Here is a 20,828-nt window from a genome sequence, read left to right as displayed (position 1 = left end):
ACATTTGACCCGAAAAACCTATTTTAGAAAATAAGCCCAGGGGTACCTGGCTGGTTCAGTGGGTGAATCCTACAACTCTTGATCTTGGGGTGGTGGGTTTGAGTCCTACATTGGGTGTAGAGATTGCCTGAAAATTTTCAAAAAATATTAAAAAAAAATATTTTTTTAATGATTATTTAGTTTTGAGAGAGAGAGAGAGAGACAGCATGAGCGAGGGGCAGAGAGAGAGGGAAACACAATCCGAAGCAGGTTCCAGGCTCTGAGCTGTCAGTACAGAGCTGGATGCGGGGCTCGAACTCACAAACCGTGTGAGATCATGACCTAAGCCGAAGTCGGACGCCTAACCAACTGAGCCACCCAGGTGCTCCGAAAATTTGAAAAATCTTGAAAAAGAAAAGGAACCCAGACATTTAGAGAAACAGAATTGATCCTTTTTGGGTTTGGAACTTCCGGTTTGTGTTAGCTTTTAAAACTATGTTCATGAATGGAGTAGAGACAATCACATTTCCATATTAAATTTGGGGACACATTAAGTGCAGTTTGAGTAGCATGCGGTGCACACATATCCTAAAATGTTTAATCAACAACTTCCATTTACTAAGGTATGTCACCCAAATGCAGTGACTGACATTTAATTTTGAGTATCAGCTATGTTATTTGAAAATACAGGGATTTTAACAGCCATTCCCTTCTCAACTGTTGCTGCCAGTAGCTAACATCTAAGTGCTGCTATAAGCCAAGTATTCCCCTAAGCACTTCACGTGGATTATTTTTATTTTTACAATGACCTATTATATATAAACAGGCACAAAAAATTTAGGCTTCGCCCAAGGTGGGACAGCTAGCAAGTGGCAAACTGATTTTTAGCCTTAAGCAGTGTGACTCCAGAAAATGGCCCTTTCCTATACAATACACTGCTTCTCATTTTTTATGTGTGTGTTTTGGTGGTGGCATCCTTGAGTTTTTTCCATACAACAAATGTTCAATATGCTAGCAATAAAGAGTAATTTATTAAATGGGCATACAGATTTTTTAATACTTTTTTTTTTTTTTTTTTTTAAGAGAGCTAGCGATAGGGCACCTGGGTGGCACAGTCAGCTCAGGTCATGATCTTACAATCCGTAGGATTGAGCCCCGCATCGGGCTCTGCACGGACAGCGTGGAGCCTGCTTGGGATTCTCTCTCGCGCTCTCTCTCCACCCTTCCCCCACTCATGCTCTCTCTCTCTCTCTCTCTCTCTCTCTCAAAATAAATAAGTAAACATTAAAAAAATAAAAAATCGAGAGAGGGAGGACACGGGAGCAGGGAAGAGGGGCAGAAGGAGAGAGAAAGCATCTCAAGCAGGCTTAACACTCAGCACGGAACCTGACAAGGGGGCTCGATCACATGACCCTGGGATCATGACCCAAGGGGAAATTAAGAGTCTGATGCTCAACTGACTGAGCCACCCGGGCGCCCCCAGATTTTTTAATACTTTTATCATGATAAAAGTTAAATCTCATTAAGGAAAATGAAGAAGAAAACTCCAATCCACCCATAGTCCCCGCAACTCAAACAAAACCTCTATTTACAGAAATCCACCCAACCTTATCTCTTAATACTCTATTTAAAAAAAAAATTTTTTTTAATGTTTATTTATTTATTTTTTAACGTTGATTTATTTTTGAGACAGAGAGAGACAGAGCAGGAACGGGGGAGGGTCAGAGAGAGAGGGAGACACAGAATCTGAAACAGGCTCCGGGCTCTGAGCTGTCAGCACAGAGCCCGACGTGGGGCTCGAACTCATGGACCGCGAGATCATGACCTGAGCCGAAGTCGGATGCTCAACCTACTGAGCCACCCAGGCGCCCCAATGTTTATTTATTTTTGAGAGAGAGAGAGAGAGAGAGACAGAGCATGAGCATGAGCATGAGCAGGGGAGGGGCAGAGAGAGAGGGAGATGTAGAATCTGAAGCAGGCTCCAGGCTCCGAGCTGTCAGCACAGAGCCCAATGCCCAATGTGGGGCTTGAACTCACAGACATGAGATCATGGCCTGAGCTGAAGTTGGATGCTTATCCAACTGAACCACCCAGGCGCCCTTTGAACAGTCTTTAAAGTAGAGAGGAAGTTAGAAGTCTGGAGCAGAAGAAATCTACACAAGAAAATGAATTTAAATGTTTAAATTGACCCAATCTTTTTCTGACTTTGATCTGTGGGTAAAGGAGCAGCCTCCTTAACCATGAACTTAACCTCCAAGGTTACTCAGCCTCTGGGATTGTAGAAAGACTAAGCAGACACACAGCTCTTCTGTCCCATCCTTTGTTATGAGTATGATGGAGCAGAGAGTCAGGAGATTGGAGATGGAAGTTTAAAAAAAAAAAAAAGCCTGGGAGAACTTTTCTTTAACTTCCTTCCAGGGTCTTCAAAGACAGGTCTCTTTCTGTGCTCCTGTGGTCGGCAGAAATAATGTCTGTCTTTAGAGCTAGTTGGATGACTTTCATGAGGTCACAGAACTAAAAGTGCCCAGCACAGAGTAAGTGCTCAAAATTTGTTATAAATCTCCCAGCTATTATAGTTTAGCCTTGAAGGAAATGCGTTTTTGTCAGGGACAGGGAAGAGTCATCAGCTGGCCACCCGGCACTCCCACTTCTTAGTGTCTTAAACACTAAGTGGAGAAGAAAAGGCTGCTTCCCAAAACATAACTAAAATCATAGGGAAATTAAGCATTGATTTAAAAGGCCATTAAATCTCATTTCCAGGGAAAAGGAATTAGTCTTTACTGTTTCCTTAGCTTTTTTGTTTTCCTAGTTTTTCACAGTTTTATTATGTATATTGTCCCTTCAGCGTTATCTGACGGTGCTTCTAAAGTGTAGCCTATCATATGATATCTTTCTTCAGTTTCCAGCAAACTGTGGTTGTGACATGTGCCCAGGGCAGAGCATTTGGGGATGGACAAGAGGGAACTCACCTTGGAGACTTCATTCCAGGCTCTCCTGGCAGACAGGGAGACAGTGCTGGGGCTCTTGAAGGCAGAATTCAGTACTTGTCCACAAAAAAGTAAAGTAGAAGTTCCAATCTTCAGTTACTTTCTTCTTAAGAGACAGTGTTTGTTGAAATACTTAGTGAATGAACAAGCAAGCGGAGGAAGATGTTAGCTAAAGCTGAGGTGAGGAGAGAGTAGGGTATGACTCTTACCTTGGAAGAAGAGTCTTTGTTGAGTGACCATCTGTCAGTTGGTCTTGAACTCAACTAGAAGGGCACGGCCTGGAAACCTGTCCTGAGATTTCCACCTGCCTGGACATGTTGACTATGGCCAGTTCCTTTCATTACCTAATAAATGAGTACCCAGAATTCCTCTGCCTCATCTTACAATACTAAATGAAGGTATTTTCTAAAACAATAGCAATCTGCCCTAATAAAACAACCCCCAACAAAGTCACTCATGATCACTGCACCACCCTAGTCTTGCACTGGCATTTTGACAATTATATGTTTGACAGTAAACTTAGTCAAAACATATTGAGACACTGATGAGGATGCTTACTACCAAAAAATAACGTTGGCAAGGATGTGGAGACACCCCTTGTGCACTGTTGGTGGGGATGTAAAACAGTGCAGTTGCTGTGGAAAACATGTGGAAAACATGGAAAACCTATGGAGATTCCTCAAAAAGTGAAAATACGACCGTGAGGTTAGTAATTCTACTTCGGATGTACCCCAAAGAATTGAAAGCAGGGGCTCAAAAAGACTCTTGTACACCCATGTTCACAGCAGCATTGTTCACAATAATGAAAATCTGGAAGCAACCCAAGTGTCCACTGATTGTTGAATGGGTAAACAAAATGTGATATATGCATACATTGAAATATTATTCAGTGTTCAAAAAGCAGAACATTTGGGGCTCCTGGGTGGCTCAGTTGGTTAAGCGTCCGACTCCTGATTTTGGTTCAGATCATGATCTGATGCCGGTGGAATCGAGCCCTCCTTGGGCTCCTAACTGACCTCGGTGCCTGCTTGGGATTCTCTCTCTCCCTCTCTCTCTACCCCTCTCCCCCTTCTCTCTCAAAATAAAGAAATAAACGTTTTAACGTTTATTTATTTTTTTGGGGGGGACAGAGAGAGACAGAGCATGAACGGGGGAGGGGCAGAGAGAGAGGGAGACACAGAATCAGAAACAGGCTCCAGGGTCTGAGCCATCAGCCCAGAGCCCGACGCGGGGCTCGAACTCACGGACCGTGAGATCGTGACCTGGCTGAAGTCGGACGCTTAACCGACTGCGCCACCCAGGTGCCCCAAGAAATAAACGTTTTAAAACCTGCCTTTAAAGGTAGAACATTTTTGGGGCGCCTGGGTGGCTCAGTTGGTTAAGCATCCGACTCTTGGTTTCAGCTCTGGTCATGATCCGCATGGTTCAGGGGTTGGAGCCCTGAGTCAGGCTCTGTGCTGACAGTGCAGGGCCTACTTGGGATTCTCTCTCTCTCCCTCTGTCTGCCTCTCCTCCACTCGAACACGTGCTCTCTCTAATAAATAAAATAAAATAAAATAAAATAAAATAAAATAAAATAAAATAAAATAAAGTAAAAAAAGAACATTTTGATACACGCGAAAACATCAATGAACCTGGAAGACATGCTAAGTGAAATCAGTCCACAAAAGAACAAATACAATTCGATTCTACTTAGTAGTCGGATTCATAAAAACAAAGTAAAATGATGGGTGCCAAAGTCTGGGGAGAGAAGGAATGGAAATTAGTGTTCAACGGTACAGAGCTTCAGTTGAGGAAGATGAAAAAGTTCTGGAGATGGATGGTGGTGATGGTTGTAAAACATTGTAAATGTACTTAATGCCATTGAACTATACACTTAAAAACAGTTAAAATAATGAATTTTATGTTTGTACTTTTTTACTATACACACACACACTCAGGGAAGAAAGGGTGGAGTGAGAGGCTAAAGAGAGAAGATAACTTGTTTAATGCTTCACTGGTGAGCTGTGCCATTCTCCTCCCTTAGAGAAGCCAGATTTTATATAAGGGGAGACTTTCACGAGGGAGACAGTGGTAGGTTGGTTGGTTTGTTTATAAAGTGTATCTTCAGTTGGTTATTAACAGGCTGCCTGTGGCAGGCATTGAAATCTTTTTTACCATGGTGAAGTAAACCCTAGTCATTCTCATAGGAATTCGAGCTCTACTTCTGAGAATTTTAGGCATCCAACAAATATTTATGAATTTAAATGGAATGCTCTGAGTTACCCTCAGTGGCTTGTCTGGAGTCTTCAGCCAACCTCATCCACTCTTACCCAGGGATAAGGTCACCTTTCAATAATTGAATTTTAACAAACACTTACTTACTGTGCGTGGGTGACTGTCCCAGGGGCTTTTCATATATTAACTCATTTAATCCTAATAACCCTATGAGGTTAAGTATCTTTGTTCCCCATTTTACACATGAGAAAACTGAGGCACAATGAGGTAAAGTTATACAACTACTAAGTTGTGGATCTGAGGTTCAAACCGAAACACGTTGTGGCCCCAGAGCTCATGCTTCTAATCATTAAGACCCTAAAGTAATGTCGGAGACCAGGACTCTAATGACCCTGAAATGGATCTCAAGGTCCAGAATGGAGAATAGAAATTGGGAGCCAAGTTATTCCTTGATTAAGATCCTGCCTCTCTGCTCCAACAGCGTTTGGACCCCGGAGGGCTAATGCTGAAGTCAGGGGAAGGGGTTTGTGCGTTTAAGGTCAAAAATTTTGAACCTATGGAATTTCCCTCCAATTCTGAAGCAGCCCCTTAGTGACGAATCAGCTACCTAGCCCACGGGTTTTGCTATTAGTGCAGTTTCTAGATGATCAAAGCAGGCGACACGAAACATCATTAAACTACCACTAAATGACATTGAATCCCGTATAAATCTTTTTTTCTAGTCGTTCCAAGATGCGACCTAAAACGAATCTGCAATCCTGGAGTGGAAACCAGGGGGCGGGCCAAGCAGCGACCATTTTTGTTTTGCGGCCGTGCACTCTCAGAGCATCTTGACTAACAGGACCCCACGGAGGAGGCGGGGCCTATCAGTGCGCGGGGCGGGGTCTGGGAGACGTGATGATTCAAACGGACTAATGAGCTCCGCGCATCTGGCAGAAGCCGCCAATGACCGGGCGTGATGGGGCGGAGCCCACAGGCCCTAGTGGGTTTGGTTGCAGCGCGGCTTTGGCGCATTTTCGGCTGGTTTGATTCATCCATTTTGAAGAGACGGGGGAGCGGGGGGCTCGTCTGATTAAGGGGCCCTGAACCAAGAAGCAGCGGAGTTTGAGAAGCCAGCAGCCCGGGGTTCGGCGGCAGCGGCCCCATCGGCCGAAGTTGGGGGGGGTGGGGCGCCGAGCGCGCGGGGTGGGGGGGGGTCCTGGTCTTTGGCTTCTCGACTCGGTCCTGTTTCGACAGCGAACATGTCTCGGCCTGTCAGGTCAGTGCGGAGTCCGAGGCCTGGAGCGGGATGGAAAGGGTTGGGGGTGAGTGGTGAAGGACTGGGGGACAGAAGCCTGCAGTCGGCCCTCTCCAGTGCCACGCACGGCCTCCTCCCTTTCGGGGCCCGCGCGCGCCCTTGAGCGTGGGGGGCCTTGCTGGCTCGCGGGGCTGCGCGGGGGTGGCGGCCGCGCGCCCATGCGCGCGCTCCTCCCCACCCCGCGCCGCTGCAGGGCTCCGGGCTGCTCTGCTGCCTCCCCCACCCGCCGCACTGGAGCGGGCGGGGTGTTCCCTGAACCGCCAGCGGCCGGAGGGGGAGGGGTGTGAAGTCAGCGCCCCCACCCAGGCCCCACCTCCTCGGGGCCAACCCCTTGGAGCCTGCGGGGAGACCGGCTGAGTCGGGGCTCGGCTCCCCACCTTAAGTGAGGAGGGGCGGAGACGCCCGGTGGCCCCTTGCCCCCTCTGCTTGCGTGGGGGTGGGGGAACTCAGCCCTCTTTCTTTAGCGGACGGGGTGTTCCATGCAAAGGGGGAGGGGCGGTACTGCCGCCGGGCCCCGCCTCTGTCCTCCAGGGTCGCTGCAGGGCCCCGCCTCCCGGATTGGGCCGGGCGTGGGCGGGACCCGTTCTTTTCCCCTTAGGCAAAAGTAAGAGCTGGGGACTGGGCCTTGGAAAATGACTGCTGCCTCGCCCCTAACTCGGAGTTCTGAGCGGGTTAACCGCCCCCACTCACCCCCCGCTTCCCCCCCGAGTTCGCTGTTTCCCTCCGACTAGAAATGTCCTTCCTCGGGGAAATGTCCCTACTCAGGAAGGTGCGGGTTAACAGCACGACCCAAATCCCGTGTGGTTCTCGTTCCCGCTGCCTGTCTACGCTCACTCGGTGTACGTGTCTCAGATGTTTTTGTAACCCTCTCTTTCCCCCCAAGTAACCTGAATGATAAGGGGTCTAGGTTCCGGTAACCCGTAGACTTGATTCTGAGAATTTCAACAAGTTTGCAGTTCCCCAGCGGACGGTGGAATCGCCCTTTGCCGTCCTCCTGGCTATTGTATGGAATGTGCCATTTATGGAGGGGTGTGGCTTAATCCAATGTGTCGAGGCCTTTAAAAGGAGGGCTGTTGCAAATAACTTACTTTTAATGTAATGTCCGCGACGCTTTCGATGTAAGGAATTGGCGGCTTCGCATAGTGTTTTCTAGATAAATAGGCGAAGGTGTAGATTTAAAATGTTAACAGTTGTTGCTTCCCCTTCTTCCAAGTTTTGTGAGAAACGGAAGGATTTTGACCTAGAGCTCTAGAGAGAGGTTTGGAACCCGGGAAGGGGTTTTGTTCCACACCGATCTGTCTCCTGACTAGATCATCCGTCTCCAACTGGTGGTGGTATGGGACTGCATACTTCTACGTTCGGGGTGGGCATGAGGAGAGTGCTAACTAACTACCACTGCTTTTCTGCCTTCTAATTTCTACCCTCATCTCTGATAACTCACCATCGCACTCGGAAGAGTTTTGCCCACTTTCTGGCAAGGAGTCTGAATAGATACTTCAGATTATAGTGTGCAAATTTTTTTTGGCATGAAAATTGATCAATGTATCCCATCAATTTATGTAGAATATTTTCTTTAGGATCAGGTTAAATAGACAATATCGTAATAAAGATTTGATTCATCTGTATTGGCTCTCCTGTCTCTGGAAGTAAATTACTGTGTGGTGAAATTGGGACTGTTTTTCTCTACCTTTTAACGTCAGTTCACTAGGTTTTGATGACTTTTTATATTATTGTGTGACTTTATTATACTCATCTGCCTCAATTTGTGTTCCCAGATTTAGACACTGGAACACGAACAGCACTTTTTTTATTTGGAAACTTTGATTTTTTTAAATATCACCAGTTGGGGATATATTAAGCACGGATCTTTCTGGGTTTTTTTCGAGGCATTGGGACGTCTGCACAAATTTTTTCTTGTTCGTTGTGTTGTTAAAAATAAATTTAACTGTCTATTTGCCCCTAATTGAATGAAATTAATATATTGGCTTTGGGGGTCACTTTCATAGTATTTTAAAGCAACTTGGTTTCTCATTATATATTTTAGTGATTGAAGTCTCTTTGTAACTTTTTAAAAAAGTTTTTAATATACTCATGACCAATAATAAAGCAGAAATAATTAAACTTGAGTTTGGTGGTTTGTTAAATTTTGCAACAAAAAAGTCTTATCTTAGGGAAGTGCTTTTGTTCCAAGGTGTAAATGAAGAATCTGTATACCTGAGGGCATTTAACAAAAAAGTTAATGGTCAACATTGACCAGAGATACCGGAATGATCAACCCGTTTAAAAACAAACCGGAAAAAAAAGCGCAAGTTGGAAAATGAGTGTCGGCACATTTTTTAGGGTATGTTTCTGCCCTTTTTAGACCTATATATAATTTTGAAATTTTTCTGCTTTTCATACTTAACTGTAAATATTCATTTTCATTTAAATACTAACCTGAGCATTTAAAGAAGTATTAGAAATGTACTAATGGCTGCTTGACACCACTTTCCATATGAAGGGAGTGATGAACTGATAAGCTACAGCAGGTTTTTCTGTAGACGTGTGTGCAACACTTACCCAAGTAGTTTTGCTCACACAATATTGCTGTCTTTACCTTTTACAGCATCTGACTCACTGTTTATAAATGAGCTCAAATATTTTAGGCCTTGGGTTCAATTTTATAGTGTAAAATTACAGTCTTGGAGCTAGACAGAAATTTAGGCAAATTCATTTTACAAGTGACTCAATGGGGACCTGGACCAGTGAAGTGCCTTGCATCACACACTTAATGAATGCAAAGGTTGGGCCTAGAATCGAGATTTCTTAATTCCCAGGCCTACTCATCCTCACCCTTTCCGAATAATAATCACTTTATCTTCTGCCTGGTACGTATTGATGTTATTATAATATACAGCACTTTTAACCTTTCAAAGTGCTTTCATGAATCTTGTGAGGAAGGAAGGAAAATGCTATTACTTATAAAAGATGAGAAAGAAAACCGATTTACTGACTTGCCCAGACTAGAAACCAGGTTTCCTGAAATTCAGCTTAGTATATTCTCCAAAGATCCTCCCTTTTTGAAAATCATCCAAGGCATTCAGATCAGTGTGTGTTCCTTTCTATAACATAAGTGTACTTGGTATCTGGTTGTCTTCTGTTGAATATACTTGGAGATTGCAAGGAACCTTTAACCTTGAAAGTTTAGATGTGAAAGCATAGGTTCATACTGGTTGATACAAAATTATTTTAAGTAAGTTTTAAATAAGCAGTTTTGTTCAACTCGATTTAAAATAATTTTCCAAGATACTTTGTAATTGAAAGTATTTTTTAAATTAGAACTTCAGAGATTAAGTCCAGTTCCTTCAGTTTACCAGGGATGATTTATAAGCCAAAGAAATTATAGTGTAGAAATAGGAAATCAATTTAAACTGTGTGAGTCTTCGCTATTTTCCTTTCTACTAGATTTGCATTTACGGTATTTGATTCCACATAGAATGTAGTACAGGTCCACAGTCCCTGTATAGTTTGAAATCATGAAGGCCATGTGTATTTGGAAGTTCAGGGCTTTTTTTCAAAAATGTTCAAAGTAATGGTGCCTGTACTGTGCGTTAATGTGCGATCACTAGTGAGCTCTGCAGTAATGCTCCTATAATCAAACACCATAGTGACTCTGTAATAAAACAATTTCCACACACAAAAAAATGCAACTGAAAAGCCCAGTTGTTTAGGTAAACTGAAACATTTTGTTTTCAGAACTGTTTAAATTTCTAAATTGTGAATTAGAGATTGTGGGCCTTTAACCGCAGAAGTACCTTTCTCAACCTTCAATTTTAGAAAAAAACACACTACAACTCAAAAGAGTATCACTGAGCAACTTTTTTCGTGCCAAGTATCCTGGCAGATACTTTACACACATTTCACCATCTTGAAAGAACTCTTCAAGCAAGGTATATGTTATTCCCATTTCATACGAAGTAGCTGAGGCTTGGCTAAATGAACTGGCCCAGTTCACCTGTTAAGAGGTGAAGCAGGACTTCAAATCCAAATGTGGCCAACCCACAGTCAGTGTGATCTTCCCCGTGAGACACACCGACACAGGCAACACCCTCACAGCGCATCTTGCGAGCGCATCTTGCCATCTTTGGAAGGGGTTACATAACGGTTCGTAAAGTTGGAGAAGACCAAATTTAAAATGGGGGAGAGGGTGAAATGACAGTTTTTTGGAAGGAATAGAATATGTGAGGAGGTTGAAGGAAGATAGCCCGAATGGAGAGGGAAAAGCAGCGGGGAAATAGTGGGACACTTGTGGGAAGAAATGTGAGCGTTAGATAAGTGACATTGCTTCAAGTGTGTGTGTTTTGTAATGCAAGGGTGTGTACCCCCTGGCTAATTAAGTGAGTAGATTTCATAGCCACCTAAAGGACACTATAAGAAATTTAACGAACTCATTTTACATATAATTATAGTTGCAGAAACGCCAGAGTATTAGCTAACTGAATCCAATGTGTGTTAAAAATGTATATGAGCAAGCTGAATTTGTCCCAGGAACAAAACTTAAAATCTGTTACTGAATGCATCATTAAAAAGACAGGGGGCACCTGGCTGACTCATTCAGTAGAGCATGTGACTCTTGATCTTGGGGTCCTGAGTTCCTGACCCGCATTGAGCATAGAGCTTACTTAAAAAAATAAAGTTTAAAAAAGAAAAACCATGGTATTTGGAAAGATTCAACACTCATAAAATTCAGCATGTTACAATTAGAAGGAAAATTAAGATTAATTAAAAATTGGAGTTGATTTAACTTGACAAAAGTTACAAACTAAGGTAAGTGATTGAATTTTTAGTGTTTTAAAAAAAAACGTTGTGGGGAGGTATCATGGTACAGTGAAAGAAACCCTGGGGATCAGGAGACTTGGGCTAACTTAGGTTTATATAATGGAGATGTTGCACTCCATCAGAATAATAGAAACTTGCCCAACAAAGCATTTTGCAATTTTCATAGGTTTCTTCCAACTCTAGAAATAATGAGAAAGTAATTTTGAGTACAGGGCAGTTGGTTTTATTTAGTTATTTATATGGTCTGTTTTTCCCAGAAATATAAAACAAGGTCACCATACTACATAATTCCAGGACACCATACCCTAGTCCTGTGAATGGTGCTCTTCTGGAATAGTAAGAATTAGAGCCTGCACAGCCAGATGGGTTGCTTTGTAAACTTTGTTTACTTGAACTTAATAATAATGAAGCTATTGAATATGCCGTGAAGTGTTACTTCTGTTTGCGTTTTTTAATTCTCAGCTGCAAAGATAGAAATAAATATGACCTCATTACTCCAGATTATGAAGAAGTAGCTTCTTGGATTGTTGAGACTAGAGATAGCACTTAACAGACCACCGTGTTGTGCACAGTAGAAAACATTTGATGTAGCAGCAGGACCACTTTGGTCAAACCAGGACATCCCTTTGTTTTGTTTTGAAAAACCTATTCCTATCTGGATTCTAGGAAGTAGAACTGATGGTTAGAATATTGCATTGACATATTTTTAAATAACTACTCTATCTAAGTAGCCATAATTATAGGTCTTTGAAATACTTCAGGCAAAGAGACCACAGGTTGCCAAAGACCGTATCTACTGGGGATTGCATATTTTTAGTTGCTGCTTCGTGCACATCTATTTTTTGAATTGTGCACCTCTCCAGTTCCCTGCTAAGCAAGGTGATCTTTAAGATTTCATCTGTCAAGCTAAAATGACCCTGAAGATGAACTACTTGAACTAAACATTAGCTCCACTTGGAAGTTAAAAATCCACTTTGCTATTCATTGGGCTGGGATAACAAACATGGCTGGCTGGCTGCCACAGATAAACTGCAGCTGTAAAGACTTAAAACAATCCTCCTTCTGGTGACTGCTACTCCTACTGAGAAGTGATTCTCTAAAAGAGATTGTCAGAAACTTTGCTGTTTGAAATTATGTCAGAATGAGACACCACACTTCTGTCAGAGCTAGGTCCTTTTGACTTGGAGAACTCAGTTTACAACTTCAGGGCTTCAGATGAGTTGCTGGACCCAAATTCCACATCTAACTTCTCTGCCAAGAAATAGGATCCACTTTGTGGTCAGACCTGATGTTAACCCCATTACACACATTCTTACTGTGCTTCAAGCCCATCAGGACACTGCTTCGTGTAATTTCCCCGGAAGCACCTTTCTCCAGATCCTTTTATTTTCCTCTGTATGGTGAGGTCCTCCATACTTCTGATATGCCTCTGTCTTCATTGTAATGAGTCACTAAACCTGACAGGCTACAGATTTGTGCCTGGTGATTGGTTTAAGACAACTGGAAGACTCCACTGAGCTTCCTGAGGTCCTGCTGCAGACAGGACTCTACCTTGGTAGCGTGGGCATCTGAGACCCCTTAAATCTCACCTGCTTGAGGTTTCTCTGTCCCTGAGTGCATAGGTCTTACACTCAACTTCTGTTGGGAAAAATCTCGCCCCTTTTATTTATCTAATACTATATTCTGCTCACTGAAATTTGTGTGTGACTTTTAAACAAAATAATTTCCTATATGGAGAGAGAGTGGTGAACTGAACATATGTTAAGAATAAGAAGTGCCATGTAGGAGTTAATATTTATTCATCTGGACTGAAACATTAGCAAGCTGATAAAAGATTTAGTAGGGGATTATGACAATTAGCTAATAAACGTGCCTGGCTCATCATTCAAACCTTCACTCCCTTCCCTTTGCTACAGAAACTAGAAACTCCATCCAAAAACCTTAGGAACGCTTTCCTAAATGTTCATTTTACTTTGTTTTTTACTTTTTGTTGTATCTTGTAACTTTTTGAATTTTATGTTTAATTGTAAATAACAATGGTACAAGATGCAGTCAAAGGAGTCAATCTTAGCTGATAGGAACTTGAAGCTTACGATGAATGAAGCAGTTCTAAGAAATTACTCTTAGTTGCGTTCAGGTATCCGGGCTTCTAGGAGTTCCTGTTCTTATGTCTCTAGAAAATTTGGCATGTAAATAATCTTTGAGGACTAGAAGAATGGGGAGAGATAAATATCCTAAGTTTTAACCGGGGAGAGTAGTTCTACAGAAACCTTATGTAGATCTGAAGAAACTTCATTAGTCTCTGTTGTGCAGAGTTAGATTTATGAGCGATTAGGAAAGGAAGATTTGAGAGGTTGCAGGCATCAACGGTGCCCTGTGGGGTATTGGGTTAGTTGGGCTTGAGCTGGAGAATTCACTTTACCGCTTAATAGCTTGCAGTGATAGGAAAGTTACTTCGCCTATCTGAGCGATAGATTCTTCAGATAAAATGGAATTAATGTTAATTAGCTCCTCTTGTGAGATGATTGTGAGGATTAAGGGAGAATTTAGGTGAAGTATCTGGTGCATGGTACTAACTGCTGTCGTAATAATTTTGAATTCAGCGTCGTTTCGCAAATGAATCTCATAGGTCAGTAGTCTTCGTAATGTCCACTTTCAGGGCCGTCTCAAACATTGATTCAATTTTTTATTTTTAAAATACTAGTAATTTTAGGGGCACCTGGGTGGCTTAGTGGGTTAAGAATCCGACCCTTTATGTGGCTCAGGTCACGATCTCGCCACTGGTGAGTTTCAGCTCTAAGATGGACTCTGCGCTGATAGCGCAGAGCCTGCTTGAGATTCTCCTTCCCCCTCTCTCTGCCCGTCCTCTGTTTGCGCTCCATCTCTCTCTCTGAGAAAAAGAAAAACTAATAACAGTAAAAAAAGTGAAAGATTTTTGCGATCTGAAGAGAAACCAAGAGTATAAAAAAGTACTGGTAATTTCAGAAATCAAAGTTAAGCAAGTTTCTTTAATGCAGGATTTTCAAAGCTTTAACTTGTTTAAGGAGGTGATAATATCCACATTGATCTGGCCAGGAAACCTTTAGAAAACCTATCTTGACAGAACACAAGTTGGGAAAGTCTGTAATGAGAAAATTCTTTAAATTTGAAATTATAATTAATTCATGCTCTTACAGTGCTGCTGCTTTGACTTTTTACTGGCTGTGTTTTATTTTGTGGTTCCTGGGAATATTTTCGTTTGAACAAAAAAGGTTTAGTTTTTAAAAGTTTAACTGTCGTTTGTTTAAAAGAAAATAGAGTAAAAGAATACTGTACTGGGTTTCTCTTTCAACAAGGGTTTTGACAGAGCTTCATATGAAGAAGTCCTTGTGGGGAAGATAACGAAATGTTAGGCAGAATGCTAGTTCATTACGATGGACTTGAACCTCAATAGCCATACCCCGATTAATGTCAGCCTGAAAGTACATTTCTACTGATGACTTAAAGGACTTTGTTCTTGGCCTGTGTTGACTAAGTTTGCAGATAATAGGAAGTTGAGAAAGTTAAATATGTTGAAATGAACTATCAATATACAAGATGGTTGTAAACAATTCTTTTTTTTAATTTTTTTTTTTTTTTTTGAGAGAGAGAGAGCTTGTGGGGGAGAGGCAGAGAGAGAGAGGGTCAGAGGATCTGAAGCAGGCTCCCTGCTGACAGCAGAGAGCCTGATTTGGGGCTCCAACTCATGAACCGTGAGGTCATGACTTGAGCTGAAGTCACACGCTTAACTGATTGAGCCACCCAGGCACCCCCAAAAAGGTTTTAGATTTTGGGAAAAAGAGGCTTTAGTTATTGGAATTACAATATCCAGTACATTGTGTGTTATAACAGCCCAAAAGGCAATGGAGATCTTGGATTGCATTAGTACAAATATAGAGTAGATTAGGAGTAGGAAATTCTGAATCCTGATCTCTCTCTCTCCTGCACATACACCTTTATAAACCATATTGTTAGGGTTAGATTGGGGCACTACTTGATAGACTTTACTAAATCTGGAGGGAAACAAGGTCATGAGGATGCTTGAAACAAGTGATGGGGAAGGGTTAAAGGAACCCTAATTAGCCTTGAAGAAAAAAGCAGAATCTCTCCTATAAAGTTAAGGACTATGTGGAGGAAGGGTTAGATTCAAACCATGGGATGGGGTGCCTGGATGGCTCAGTTGGTTAAGCTTCCAACTCTTGATCTCAGCTTAGATCTTGATCTCAGGGTCCTGAGTTCAAGCCATGTATTGGGCTCCACACTGGGCCTGGAGACTACTTAAAAAAAAAAAAAAAAAAAAAAAAAAAAAGATTTAAACCATGGTAATCCAGAAAGTGGATAGATGATAGAATCAGTGAGTGGACTTCAGAGGCAGATTTCGCCTTCTTGGGAAGAACTGTTTCATTATTGGTGTTTTCTTAGTATAGGCTGCCTTGTGTGGGAGGTTCATGAAAGGTTCTTAGTCATTCCCTTCTAGGGACATTTGTTGATAGGATAATAAATTTGGGGTAAGATTGGATTAGATGGTCTAAGGTCCATGTAATGGTCCATGTGGATGTACTAATGTCCAAGGTCTATGTGGATGTACTAAGTAGCTCTAGTACATAAAATACACTTGATATCATCATCATATCACCCTACCTCCTCCCCCACCACTGGCTGCAAAACTTTGATAGGTTTTAGGAGTGCTTAAGCTTGAAAACATATTTTTAAGATACAAGAAATTAGAGGTGCCTGGCTGGCTCAGTGGATAGAGCATCCAACTCTTGATCTCAGAGTCATGACTTTGAGCCCCCTATTGGGCATGGAGTGTTTCATAATAAATGAAACAATTTTTTTTAAAGATAGGAGGGGGACTCTCCCTGGCTGGCTCAATTGGTAGAGCATGGGACTCCTGATCTCAGGGTTGTGAGTTTAAGCCCCATGTTAGATGTAGAGACTACTTAAAAATAAAAATCTTAAAAAAAAAAAAAAAAAAAAAAAGATGGGGAATTAAAATGGGGAAGGGATGTTATTCTTTTGCCACCAAGGATCAAAAACAAACTTTTTTGTAACAGTAAAAAATAAGAACAACTTTAGAAATCTCCTTTTGCAATCCACTTTTTATTCTAGAGTAGTGGGTCTCAAACTTTTTTGATGAGGTCGCTACACACAAGAACAAAAACACCTGAAATAAGTTGCAGGTAACTTAACTGTTACTTAAAGTAGAGTTTTCTCTGATATTTTTTATTTGTTGTGTTGTTGTTGTGTTAATGCTGGTTATATACCAATAAATTCATTTCAGGACCCAGTAGTGGGTTGTGACCTATCGATGGAAAAACATTGTTCTACAGGATCTCATTTATCTGAGAAAATGAGATACTACCACCTAGGTGATTAGTGAAAAGAACAATGTTGGTTATTTTTAGGTTTCTCAAAATTCAGATTTCAAATGTGCTTTAAGTGCCTAATGAGAAACTTGTTAAATTCTAGGTTAGCAAGTTGGGTTTTTTCATTCCTCTTCTCTGCGTTGACCAGCACTTGAGGATAAAAATGGAAGTGTAGTCTGTTGATAAAACTAAATTATGTCTACAAGGCTCTCCCATTTGCCCTGAGAAAATGGTTTTGTGCTCTTCTCGTAGTATCGAGCTTAGGGTGTCAATTTATATTATTATATGTAATTGTTGGTTGCTTGTTATGACTCCATATTTTGATGTGCAGTCTTGTTATAAGTAGAGCTGGATTATGTGGTTTTAGTTTTCTCATCTGTAAAGAGGGTTAGGAGCGCCTGGCTGGCTCTTGTCAATAGGGCATGGAACTCTTGATCTCAGGGTCATGAGTTCAAGCCTCCATGTAGGGCCTAGAGCTTACTTGAAAAAAAAGAAAAAAGAGGGGATTAGATAAGGTCCTCCAAAATTGTGATGATTTTCATCTCAAACACTGATCCTTGACTCTTCAGAATGTTGGTGGGAGGTACAACACAACCTATTGTTGTTTGGGTCTTAGACAGTTACTACTATAAGAGCATTTGGGGTGTAGACCTATCAGTAAAAATAAGTTGATGATTAAGAGAGTGGAAGAAGAAATTCCCTACTGTTTGTGAGTTGCTTGAGTTACTCACTCTTGGTGCCCAAACCAGATCTTTTAGTATTCTTTGTCTAGCTTCCCACTTTACCCCCCCCCCTTTTTTTTTTTGCCCTTCAACCTGATGCAGAAGTGGGGACTTCTCATCTCAGAGTTCTCTGGTGACCTCTCAGGAATTGGTTCACTGTGACCAAGGTACATTTAGAATCTAGACAGAGATTACATAAGGTTTTAAAGTAACAGCAGGCATATAATTGAAATTTTTGTGTTCCTATACAGTTGACCCGTTGAACACTGAGTTTGAACTACCTGGGTCCAGATTTAATGCAGATTTTTTTTTTTCAATAAAAACAGCACAGTATTATAAATCTATTTTCTCATCCTTATGATTTTTTTTTAATTTTTTTTAATGTTTATTTTTTATTATTTTTTGAGACAGAGAGAGACAGAGCATGAACGGGGGAGGGGCAGAGAGAGAGGGAGACACAGAATCGGAGGCAGGCTCCAGGCTCTGAGCCGTCAGCCCAGAGCCCGATGAGGGGCTCGAACTCACGGACCGCGAGATCGTGACCTGAGCCGAAGTCGGATGCTTAACCGACTGAGCCACCCAGGCGCCCCAATCCTTATGATTTTCTTAACATTTTCTTTTTTCTAGCTTACTTATTGTAAGAATGTATTATATAATACATATAGCATAGAAAATATATGTAAATCAACTATTTATATTATTGGTAAGGCTACCTGTCAACAGTAGGCTACTTGTTAAGTTTGGGTGGAGGCTGTCAAAAGTTCTACTTGGATTTTATTTAAGACATATTTTAAAAGTAAGTTAATCATCATGTTCATTAATAATCGAATTAGGTATATTCAACATGGCTGTGGTATTCTGGGTGGAACAAGTTAGTACTTACAAGTAATGAAAGCTGCTTTTTGTTGGTTAGTTGTGCACCTGATACTCACAACAATCTTGAGAGATAGGTATTGTTATTCCTATTTTACAGGTGAGGAAACTGAAGTTCAGTGAGGGGAAGTAACTTGCTCAAGAACATACAACTAGTAAGTGGCAGAGCCAGGATTTAAACCCAGTTCAAAAAATCTGTTTTTAACCTCTATGCTATATTGAAATTTTGTGTTGTCCTCCCAGTTCTGGTTGTCCTAGTCGTTGATGCTATTTTACACTGAAGAGTTGGTTTAGCTTTGGCATTTAATTTATGTAATGATATTTCGAGGAAGGAAGAATGTGTCTTTGTTTTCAACTAGAAGTAGAACTTCTCACACCTTTAGACTTAAGTATTACTCACGAGTGTTGTGTTTCCATCCCAGTATATCTTCTCAATTTTTAGTTTATAGTGGAGTAAGTCCATTAAAAGTGCATTTCCACCCTAAATAAGGTAAATCTCCAAGTAGTGGAAATTGTAATTCTGTTACTGTTTAGAAGCACCTTTAGAAGACAGGAAATGAACTGAGTTGTTATTTATAAATCATTATAATGAGTTACTATGAATGACCCATTTTCATAGATCTTTTATTTAAATTATTTTTTCTTTTCCTCTTTAACACTTGTGGATGGATACCTTTCTTTTTGCCTAGTTATCCTTAAATTCGCTACTATATTCATATTTGCATTACTCAGGTTTTATAGTTTCAGTGAAAAATGACATATGCAAGATAATTCTGATAATTTTCACATAATTCAAAATAAAATATTTTCTGCTTCAAAGGAGGGGGTGGCCTTTGAATTTAATTTTGAAAAATTTAAATTTAATTACTCCTATCAGTATCGTTTACGTGGCATTTTTTGTAGTTCTGCTTGTTGAAAACTAGGATAGAAGAAAATGTACTAAATACTTGCCTTTTTACTTTTTTAGGTTTAAAGTAACGAGTTATTTCATATGGACAAAACTAGATTTTCCTGTCACTAAGGGCAGTGGGAATTAAATATCTGATAGGCTGAAGGCTCACATATAACATCCTCTCTCATGATGCCTTTCACCCTGAACCTTTGCACATGCTGAGTCCATTCACTCATCAAATGCATCATTTCTTGGACTTGGTGTTCTGAATGAAGGAGAGACAACCCCTGCCCTCAAGAAATTCACATTTAGTAGGGAAAACAGACATTCAGTGGATTGTATAATTGTATCAATAAAGGATTAAAGGTGTTGAGAGGAGGTGAGGCTGTATCTGATATGACTGGGAGTGACACAAGCAGCAGTGTAGGTCAGGGAGCAAGAAGCATGACCAAGTGTTAAGAAACAACTTTATTGGAGGAACTACAGATTTGTAAGTGGCTTGATTAAGTGGCAAAAGATGAGGCCTTCAAAGACTTTTAGGAGATTAGATATTATCCTCTCAAGTATTTTACAAAGCTAGGTTTCCAACAGAGTTCTTAAATTTGGCCCTAAGAGCAAAAAATTAAAAACATTTGAGTGTTTCCTCTTTACCTTGCTCTGTGGTAAAAAGAAAAGAAAAAAATGTGGGTATAAGACCATTGATATCAAGAAGCTCAGATTAGTGAAGAAAATCAATGGTACAGCAATAGAAGCTAAGATGTGTGGCATACAAAAGAGTAGGTGACTATTTGCAATTGAGAAAAACTTTTTTTTTGAACTTTAATAATTTTATTTAAATTTGTGGCATAGGGGCACCTGCCTGGCTCAGTCAGAAGAATGTTAGACTCTTGATCTTGGGGTTGTGAATTTGAGCCCCATGTTGGGTGTAGAAATAAAAAAATAAAAATTTATGGCAATAAATAAATAAATAAATAAAGGCATACCCATTTAGGCCATCAGTTCCAGCAGAGGAAAATCTGACACCCAGGTAAATTATGTGATTTGCCTCAAGTTCTAGAACCAGAACCCAAGATTCCTGTTAACAAAGATTCCATACTTTTTACCATAGAATTCCTTTCTGGAGTGTTGCTGTTGATAGACTAAGAAGTAACTATCATTAGCAAACTGTTATAAAGTTGTTTATGTTGAACCTACGCCTAATTTGATCAGGAAGCTAATAAGCCAGTGTGTTTATAGTCTCACAGGATGTATCTATTGATAGATGGTTCCCAGAAATTGTACCGTTGTTTTAGTTGGCGACCCCACCAGCATGGATAAGCTAGAATTATTATGCCTGCAATTTTAGAACCTTGTACATTAACTAGTAGAGGTTAATATTTCATACTCCCTCTTCTGGATACTTTCCTTCCTCTTGTTACATGTCCCATTTTCCTTGATCCTAAGTAATGCAGAAAATTGTCATCTTTACATGATGATCATAATACTGTTTTTCATGGCACCTGTCATTAAAAAAATCACTATGTTGCTAGAACATAATAGGCATTGAATTACTAGCCCCCCCCCCTGGTCTTTTTTTTTTTTTTTGAAACAAAATATTTTATTCTTTTTTTTTTTAATTGTAAAATCACATAAAATTTACCATCTTAACCATTAAAA

The 20,828-nt window shown here is 40.8% G+C and overlaps 1 protein-coding gene across 1 annotated transcript in view; it reads left to right on the top strand.

Annotated features, from left to right (window-relative positions):
• Positions 1-6,329: 6,329 nt before the first annotated feature.
• Positions 6,330-20,828, top strand: part of NUCKS1 (nuclear casein kinase and cyclin dependent kinase substrate 1) — a 29,861-nt gene continuing 15,362 nt past the window's right edge. The window contains exon 1 of the mRNA XM_040462226.1: positions 6,330-6,441. Within this exon, the coding sequence (XP_040318160.1) occupies positions 6,425-6,441 (17 nt within the window). The 5' untranslated portion in view covers positions 6,330-6,424. The remainder of the gene's footprint in view (positions 6,442-20,828) is intronic.

This window comes from Herpailurus yagouaroundi, unplaced genomic scaffold, assembly GCF_014898765.1.
Source record: "Herpailurus yagouaroundi ecotype Mexico unplaced genomic scaffold, PumYag 308, whole genome shotgun sequence".
NCBI classification, from domain to species: domain Eukaryota; kingdom Metazoa; phylum Chordata; class Mammalia; order Carnivora; family Felidae; genus Herpailurus; species Herpailurus yagouaroundi.
Note: the sequence above shows the minus strand (reverse complement) of the source record. Positions and strands in the feature narration are given on the sequence as shown.